General features: G+C 46.5%; 1 protein-coding gene across 1 annotated transcript in view; it reads right to left on the reverse strand.

The window, feature by feature from the left end:
* The window catches only part of TPCN1 (two pore segment channel 1), a 373,488-nt gene extending 364,353 nt beyond the window's left edge, over positions 1-9,135 (reverse strand). Inside the window, exon 1 of the mRNA XM_082257616.1 lies at positions 8,883-9,135. Within this exon, the coding sequence (XP_082113742.1) occupies positions 8,883-8,985 (103 nt within the window). The 5' untranslated portion in view covers positions 8,986-9,135. The remainder of the gene's footprint in view (positions 1-8,882) is intronic.
* Between the last annotated feature and the right edge of the window lie 307 nt (positions 9,136-9,442).

A 9,442-nucleotide genomic window follows, 5' to 3' on the forward strand; every position in this document is an offset into this window, starting at 1 on the left:
GCTATTTCTAACACATAGCATGTACACAGCAAAAATTACACCCAAAAATACATTCTGCTACTCCTTCCGAGTATGGCGATACCACATGTGTGAGACTTTTACACAGCCTGGCCACAAAAAGAGACTCCACGTCCAAGAAGCACATTCAGGCGTTCTAGGAGCATAAATACACATAAAACTTTCTTACTACCTATCACACTTTTCAAGGCCCTAGAGCACCAATACAATGGAAAAGTCCACAAAATGACCCCATTTTGGAAAGCAAACACTCCAACGTATATTCTATGAGGCATTATGGGTCGTTTGAACATATTTTTTTCCACAGGTTTTTGGAAAATGTGGGAAAAAAAATGAAAACTTTTTTTTTTTTACACAAAGTTGTCAATTTATAGGATATTCCTAACACATAGCATGTACACAGCAAAAATGACACCCCAAAATTCATTCTGCCACTCCTCCTGAGTATGGCAATACCACATGTGTGAGACTTTTTCACAGCCTAGCCATATAGAGGGGCCTAACATCCAAGGAGCATCATCATGCATCCTAGCCACTTGCCTAGGCCTATTTTTGACATTTGGTGTTTACAAGCTAAAATCAGTTGTTTTGCTAGAAAACTGCTTAGAACCCCCAAACCTTATATATTTTTTTTTAGCAGAGACCCTAGAGAATAAAATGGAGATTATTGCAATATTTTTTATCACACCGTATTTGCGTAGCGGTCTTCCAAACGCAATTTTTTTGGAAAAAATTCACTTTTTTTAATTAAAAAATAAGAAACCAGTAAAGTTAGCCCAATTTTTTTCCATAATGTGAAAGATAATGTTACGCCGAGTAAATAGATACCCAACATGTCATGTTTCAAAATTGCGCACGCTCACGGAATGGTGACAAACTTTGGTACTTAAAAATCCCCATAGGCGACAATTTAAAAATTTCTACAGGTTGCCATCTTTGAGTTACAGAGGAGGTCTAGGGCTCAAATTATTCCCCTTGCTCTAACGATCGCGGCGATACCTCACATGTGTGGTTTGAACACCGTTTACATATGTGGGCGGGGTTTCTGTATGCATTCGCTTCTGCGCGCGAGCTAACGGGGACAGGGCGCTTTAATTTTTTTTTCTTTTTTTTTTTTACTATTTATTTTATTTATTATTTTTTATTTTTACACCGTTTAAAAAAAAAAAAAAATTGATCATTTTTATTTCTATTAAAAGAAATGTAAATATTCCTCGTAATAGAAATAGGCACGACAGGACCTCTTTTTTGTGAGATCTGGGGTCAAAAAGTCCTCAGATCTCACAAGTACACTAAAAGATAGGAAAAAAAAAAAAATAATAATAATTATAATATAAAATGAAAAAAAAAAAAAAAAAGGACCTTTAAACCGGTTGCTAGGCAACAACATTTTCCGTAGCTCCGGTCCTCCAAGACCATAGAGTCAAGTGAGGGCAAGCTTGCCCTCACTCGACATCCTGTCTGTGAGGATTCGGGACCGGATCGTTTTCCCCGCTGCCGGCGGGTCCGGTAAGCGGGGAAAAGGACCGGAACGCGTCGGGAGGGGGGGGGCGCCTCTTTCGCCATCCCGGAAGGATGATCCCACGGCGAATCCGCCGCTGGGACCACCCTTATCGGAAAGCCAACCGTCCACCGTTTAAAAAAATACCAGGGTTATGGCAGCTATCTGCTGCCATAACACCGGTATTTAGGTTTAAACGGAGGACGTATATAAACCTTTTTGGACTTGGACATGGTGGCTGTATGAAGGGTGACAGGTACTCGGGTACTTTGTTGGGCAGGTGACAGGTACTCTGGTACTGATGAGCAGGTGGCAGGTACTCGGGTACTCCGATAGGCAGGTGACAGGTACTCGGGTACTCTGATGGGCAGGTGACAGGCAGGTGATAGGTACTGATGAGTAGTACTCACTGACTGATAAGTGATACTGTACTGATGGGTACTGATGATCAGTACTGATACGTGATAGGTACTGATGAGTACTGATTAGTAGTGATGGGTACTGATGAGCAGGCGGCAAGTACTTGGGTACTTCAGGCGTCAGGTACTCTGATGAGCAGGTGGAAGGTACTCGGGTACTCTGATGGGTAGGTGACAGGTACTCAGGTACTCTGATGACGGGTACTCCGTTGACAGGTACTCAAAGTACCCGAGTACCTGTCATCAGAGTACCCGAGTACCTGTCAGAGTACCCGAGTACCTGTCATCAGAGTACCCGAGTACCCGTCATCAGAGTACCCGAGTACCTGTCAGAGTACCCGAGTACCCGTCATCAGAGTACTCGAGTACCTGTCATCAGAGTACCCGAGTACCCGTCATCAGAGTACCCGAGTACCCGTCATCAGAGTACCCGAGTACCCGTCATCAGAGTACCCGAGTACCCGTCATCAGAGTACCCGAGTACCCGTCATCAGAGTACCCGAGTACCTGTCATCAGAGTACCCGTCATCAGAGTACCCGAGTACCTGTCATCAGAGTACCCGAGTACCCGTCAGAGTACCCGAGTACCTGTCATCAGAGTACCCGAGTACCTGTCATCAGAGTACCCGAATACCTGTCACCAGCCCATCAGAGTACCCGAGTACCTGTCATCTGAGTACCTGATGACAGGTACTCGGGTACTTTGATGGGCTAGTGACAGGTGCTTTTTATTGGGGGGGGGGGCAATCAGTGTGGTTGGGGTGCACTGTAATTGGTAACTAGCTGTTACCACAATCTCCTCCTCACACAGGATCAGTGTGTGAGGAGGAGAACACGGTGACAGCTAGTTACCGTGTTCTCTGTTGACATTTGTGACCGGCTGTGATTGGACACAGCCGGTCACGTGGTAAAGAGCCAATTTCATTGGCTCTTTACCTAGATCGGGGATCGACTCTGTCCGAGGGACGAGCCTCGTCCCCGATCGCTGCTCTGCGCGCCCCCGGGCGCGCGCATTGCAGAGAGAACGAGCGGCTCGTGCTGGAGCCGCTCATGTGATCGGCTGTGATTGACACAGCCGATCACGTGGTAAACAGCCAATTTCTATTGGCTGTTTACCCTGATCAGGGATGGGCTATGTCCGAGGGACGAGCCTCATCCCTGATCGCGCCGCTGCGCGCCGCCGGGGGCGCGCAGTAGCAGCTAGAACGGGCCGACGTCATATGACGGCGGCCCGGATCTAGACAACCACTTTGCCGACGTCATTTTACATGACTCGGTATGGAAGTGGTTAATATCGTCATTTGTTTATTCTTTAGCGCAACACAATTTGGATATTTAGGCCCCTTTCCCACTAGTGCGACTTGTCCCGCGATTTTGAACCGCAAAATCGCATGACAAGTCGTTTTCCATTATTTTCAATGAGCCCCATTCATATCAGTGTGTCGCACCGACTTCAAAGTAGTTCCTGCACTACTTTGCCATGATTTGATTGCGTTTTGAGCCATAGCCATAGCTTTCAAAATCACGTCAAAATCTCGGCAAAGTCGCGTCAAAATCGTGCCGCAAAATCGCATTGCATAAGTGTGAAAGGGGCCTTAGTGTCAGAAGAAAGCCAACTCCACAGAGGGGTGGGTGCTGTGTCAGTCAATGAACATCAGAGAAGTGGATTTTACGGTTAATCAAAAATCCCATTTTCGCTTTCGTTCGTTGACGGACACAGCTACTTATCATCTTGACCATTGGGACGTTCCAAAGCAGTGTCAAACATGAGGGGTGGGAACAGAAAGAAAAAATTCACAAGGCTAAATGTTATCCAACCAGGTAACATGGAGCTCAACCATAAAACAAGTGGAGCTCACCTTAAAAAAAAAAAAAAAAAACAATACACCCTCAAAGAGGAGCAAGTCCTCTGAAGAGCAGCCTGCAAAACCTTGCAGTCAAAAGAAACATCCACTTTATAAAACTTTGTGAAAAGTGTGCACAGATGACCAGGTGGCCGCCGTGCAAACCTGCATCACTGACGCCTGATGACGGAAGGCCTAGGAGGCACTAAGCGCCCGAGTAGAGTGCACCTTAACAAGGAAAGGAGGAACCTGACCCCTAATTAAATAGACCTGAATCACTGTCTGACTGAGCCATCTAGAAATGTTCGCAGCAGAAGTGGCCAACCCTTTCCGAGAACCATCTTGAGGACAAATGGTGAATTTGACTTTCTAATAGACTCCGTAGCTGCCAGATACACCCTGATTGCCTTGCATTTCCTGGATGTGGTTCAGGCAATTTCTTTAGGATGTTTAGGCCTGGGACAACACCAAATTGAGTGGAGACTGCACCATAGGAGGCAAGTGTCGAACTCCCTGGATAAAAGGTATGCACTAAGAAATGATTGGCAAATGGATGTTGAAAGAAAACCACCAAGGCCGAAACCTGGCTCTTGATGGTACTCAAAGCCAAGAGCCTGTCAACCCCCCATTGAAGGAAAGCCAAGATCCGAGCCACCGAAAAGGAGCGAGGGAGAACCCTAAGAGGCTCACACCACGCAATGTACGTCTTCCAAGTACAATGGTAGATCTTCTAGCCTGTCACAGCGTAGGAATCACAGATTCAGACAAACCCCTATCCTTCAGCGCCTGGCTTTTAATAGTCAAAGTTAATAGTTAAAGCGACTGTAAAGCAGGATGGAGGATTGGCCCTTGAGACAGCAGATCTTCCCCAAGGAGCATTAGCGACCAGCAATACCAGATCGGCGTACCAAGACTGATGAGGCCAGTCTGGAAAAACTAAAACAACTGGAATCCCTTTTGCCTCGATCCTGCACAGGAGTCTTGGCAGAAGTTTGAGAGGGGGAAGGCATAAATCAGACAACACTAACTCCAAGAAGCCACTAATGCGATCCAGATGCAATCCAGAGACCGTGCCACAAATATCTGTACCTTCCTGTTGAGACAAGAGGCCACCAAGTCCACCTCGGGAGTATCCCACCGGAGACAAAACTGATGAAACACCTGCGGATGAAGTGACCACTCCCCATGGTCCAAAGCTTATCGACTGAGGTAATCTGCTTGCCAATTTTCTATCCCTGAAATGTGTACAGCAGAGAGAGCTGGAACGAATTGTTCTGCCCACCTTAGAACGCCGGCTACTTCCCCAGTCACCAGGACACTTCTTATGCCCGCTTGGTGATTGACCTAGGCCACGGCTGTGGCACTATCCAATTGCATTCGCAACCGGACACCCCTTAACGACGAATTGTCCAATGATCCAGACAAAGTCTGATCGCTCCAGTTCCAGTACATTGATCTGCAGTCTGGATTCTTCCAGAGTCCAGACCCCGTGAGCACAATCTGTGGTCGAGGACACCTCCTCCGACAGCGCCGGAGAAGGAAGCCACCAGATCAGGGACGCTCTTGTATCCCGGCTCAACAGGATCAGATTGTCTAGAGACTGTGGATTCTTGTCCCATTTCACCAGAACCTCTTTTTGAAAAGATCTAGTGTGGAACTTTGCAAACGGAACCGCCTCGAAAAAGGTAGACACCATCAGGCCCAGCATCCGCATGCAAGCCCGGAGGGATGACCCTCTGCTGGACAACAGAATCTGAATTGCCTCCTGCAATTTCTGGAGTTTTTCTAGAAGAAGAAACACTCGGGCTGAGGCAGAGTCCAGAGTCAGACCCAGATAATCCAGATTGTGGACGGAACTTGAGCAGACTTCTGAAGGTTTGGAATCCCAACCAAACTCCCTCAGAGTTCGCAGAGTAATCTCCAAGTTGTCCATCAGAGCAGTCGGAGACTCTGCTCACAGAAGATGATCATCCAGTTACCCCAGTAACGCGATCCCCAGCTGACACAAAAATGCTATCCCTGGGGCCAACACGTTTGTGAAGACCTGAGGAGCGGAGGCAAGACAAAGGGTGGTAACGCCACAAACTGATAATGCTCCTCGCCTATGGCAAAGCGGAGGAAGCGCTGGTGACTGGCACACATTGGAATGTGAAGGTAGAGAAAATCCCAGAGATAGGGACACCACTACCGTGCGAATGGACTCACCTCAAGGTCTAAGGGTAAAGGTCTTATAGCTTATCCAGGGGGCTCCTCTCCAATCCTGTTCCGTGTTCCACTAGGGCCTGATATCTGGGCTGCTGCGGGTGGGTTGGCTCCCTACTCCCTCTCCAGGTTCCTAGCGGTCCCAATGGATCTCAAAACAAAGGCTCAAAATAGTGCAAGTATGTCATGGAAAAAGGGGTGCTTTATTTAAATAAGATTAAAAACTCACATTTGTTGAGAGAGATAAGCGCATATAATAATATCGGAGTGGGATCGCAGTCCTCACTTCCGCAGTATGCGTCACTTCCGGTCCGAGCGTCCCTACGCGTTACGCCACTTCCGCATCACGTGGCTTCTTCAGGGGTTCAAATAAATATTCACAAAAATACAGCAATCTGGGTGAAATACAGTCCAAAATGGTTGAGTGTTCAAGTGGGGGGAATTCCACAGGTGATGCTCCTTCACCTAACACCGTGCTTAGGGTGGTGGGGTGCTTGCCAACACCCTGAAACTGAGCTGCAGCACGGTGGCCAAGACCATACAGCGGTTTAACAGGACAGCTTCAACTATGAACAGGCCACATCATGGTTGACCGAAGGAGTTGAGTGCATGTGCTCAGCGTCATATCCAGAGGTTGTCTTTTGGAAATAGACATATGGGTGCTGCCAGCATTGCTGCAGAGGTTAAAGGGGTGAAGAGTTAGCCTGTCAGTGCTCAGACCATACGGCGTACACTGCATGAAATTGGTCGGCATGGCTGTCGTCTCAAAAGGAAGCCGCTTCTTAAGATGATGCACAAGAAAGCCAACAAGCAGACTAAGGACATGGATTACTGGAACCATGTCCTGTGGTCTAATGAGACCAAGTTAAACTTATTTGGTTCAGATGGTGTCAAGCGTGTGGCGGCAACCAGGTGAGGAGTACAAAGACAAGTGTGCCTTGCCTATAGTTAAGCACGGTGGTGGGAGTGTCATGGTTTGGGGCTGCATGAATGCTGCTGGCACTGGGGAGCTACAGTTCACTGAGGGAACCATGAATGCCAATATGTACGTAACATACTGAAGCAGAGCATAATCCCCTTCCTTCGGAGAATGAGCCGCAGGGCAGTATTCCAACATGATACCGACCCCAAACACACCTCCAAGATGACCACTGCCTTGCTAAAGAAGCTGAGGGTAAAGGTGATGGACTGGCCAAGCATGTCTCCAGACCTAAACCCTATCTGTGGGGCATCCTCAAATGGAAGCTGGAGGAGCGCAAGGTCACTTAACATCCACAAGCTCCGTGAGGTCATCATGTAGTAGTGGAAATGGACTCTAGTGGCAACCTGTGATGCTCTGGTGAACTCCATGCCCAAGAGGGTTAAGGCAGTGCTGGAAAATAATGGTGGCCACACAAAATATCGACACTTTGGGCCCAACTTGGACATTTTCATTTACGGGTGTACTCACTTTTGTTGCCAGCGGTTTAGACATCAATGGCTGTGTGTTGAGTTTTTTTGAGGGGACAGCAACTTTACACTATTATACAAGCTGTACACCCACTACTTTACATTGTAGCAAAGTGTAATTTCTTCAGTGTTCCCATGAAAAGATATAATAAAATATTTACAAAAATGTGAGGGGTGTACTCACTATTGTGAGATACTGTAGCTCCTGACTAGTAGGCCGCAAAGCCATGGACTAAATTTTTGTCTCGATCCGGCCGCATGAGGCGCTCCCCCAGCCCAACAACTACAGCAGGGAGCCCAGAAGACAACCCTGGCCTAGGCACCAACCCCCAGGGTGGCTCCAACAAGCAGGTGGCAAAAGCCAGCTCATAATATCACCAGGGGGGGGGGGGGGGCAGAAGACCCACAATGACCCCCGAAACATGTCCACCCCAAAATCCTCCAGGGCAAGAGGAGGGACAGTTACTTATCATACCAGGAAACAGGGTGGGCACCGTTCCAGACACACCACCTCTCCATCGGAATGGGGGGGCTGCGACGGGGGCCAGGTCGTATGTGCCCTCACGAGGCGTTTAACTCACAGGCCAGTCCCGTCCATTATCGCTATGTCGCGGCCGATCTAGTGCGGAGCTGGGGCCTGCCCTAGGTCAAGATTTTTCCTGCCTAGTGCCCTACTCCTGTAGGGGGCAGTATAACCCAATGGTCAAGAAGATAAGGAGCTGTGTCCATCAATGAACAAAAGAGAATTTTTTTTTTTTCACCATTTTCTCTCTAATTTCTAAAATAAGAAAAAGTATATCTTTTAGCATCAAAATAAATTACCATCTGTGCCCAAAAAACTATGCCTTGATTGGCTAGAATAACTTTTACAATATTGGTGGCTTATTTGCCTATTTTGATGGTATTAGCACAACCCCTGTGATCTCTAGCGCTGAATTGGTAAACAATTCTTCAGCCTAAGGAGGGTCCAGGAAATACCATAGAATGTGAAACATGAGGTGGAAGGAAAGAGAGCCTGAGTCCAGTGGGAGGGAAGATAATTATCAACTGTGAATCTATGCTGGATAGCTAGGGGCCACCATAAGTATGGGTCATGTATAAAATAAATGGGGCTGTGGCATGAATCTGCCTTATGAAGAAAGCCCAGTGTAAAATTTAGCTTACTAAGGTTTTGTGGCGCCAGAGCAAATACATCACTAATCAAGGTGCTAGATTTAGGGTATGTACATTGTCTAGTGGCATATTCACCAGAATAGATATAAACTACTAATTAAAAGAGGACTTATAATATGATCAATATAAAATTTTATTTGGCAAAAAATTTTATAGCTGCCAGGGACAATCACTTTAAAGAAAATATAGTCCAGTAGAAAAGTTCACAGAAATAGACAAATAGTGGCTAGTTTTGGATTATTTCATGGATGGTTAGCAGAATTATCAGTTTCTTACCTAAAGCCACATCACTGTTTGTGTCCTCACCAGAAGGATCTCCATAACCTCCATTTTCTTCCAAGATAAGTAGTGGATCATCGTCTTCCTGTTTTCCAGCCATTCCTGAAATAATCCAGCAATCTCTTGAGATTCTTGTGACTATGTGAGGTTCATCTGACAATGTACTCAGTCTTCTGTTAGAGAGAACTAAGATGGAAGGTCTCACGAATGGAGAAGCTTTAAAACTGGCTGACACATCGGCAACTTCATCTCCTCAAATCAAAAAACTGGTGCTTCTGCAAATAAACAACATTAGTAAAAAATAATTTAACCAAGCCACATTTAATATTAAAACTTGTTTTCTAAGACATTCAAAATAAAGGCTCTTAGAGCTCACTCACACAGCATTTCTGTCAGTACACTGCTCAGCTCAGTGTATTATGCGGCAGATATGGCCAGGTGTTTCTGATTAGCTACAGATAAAAGACTGTAAACATCAATGACAAGCCGAGAGACTCTGCAGCTGCCCTCGTGTAATCGCATCTGGAATGATTACATGTGGTTACAGACAGATAAGC

Source organism: Pelophylax lessonae, assembly GCF_965119305.1.
Source record: "Pelophylax lessonae genome assembly, chromosome: 1".
Taxonomy (NCBI): Eukaryota; Metazoa; Chordata; class Amphibia; order Anura; family Ranidae; genus Pelophylax; species Pelophylax lessonae.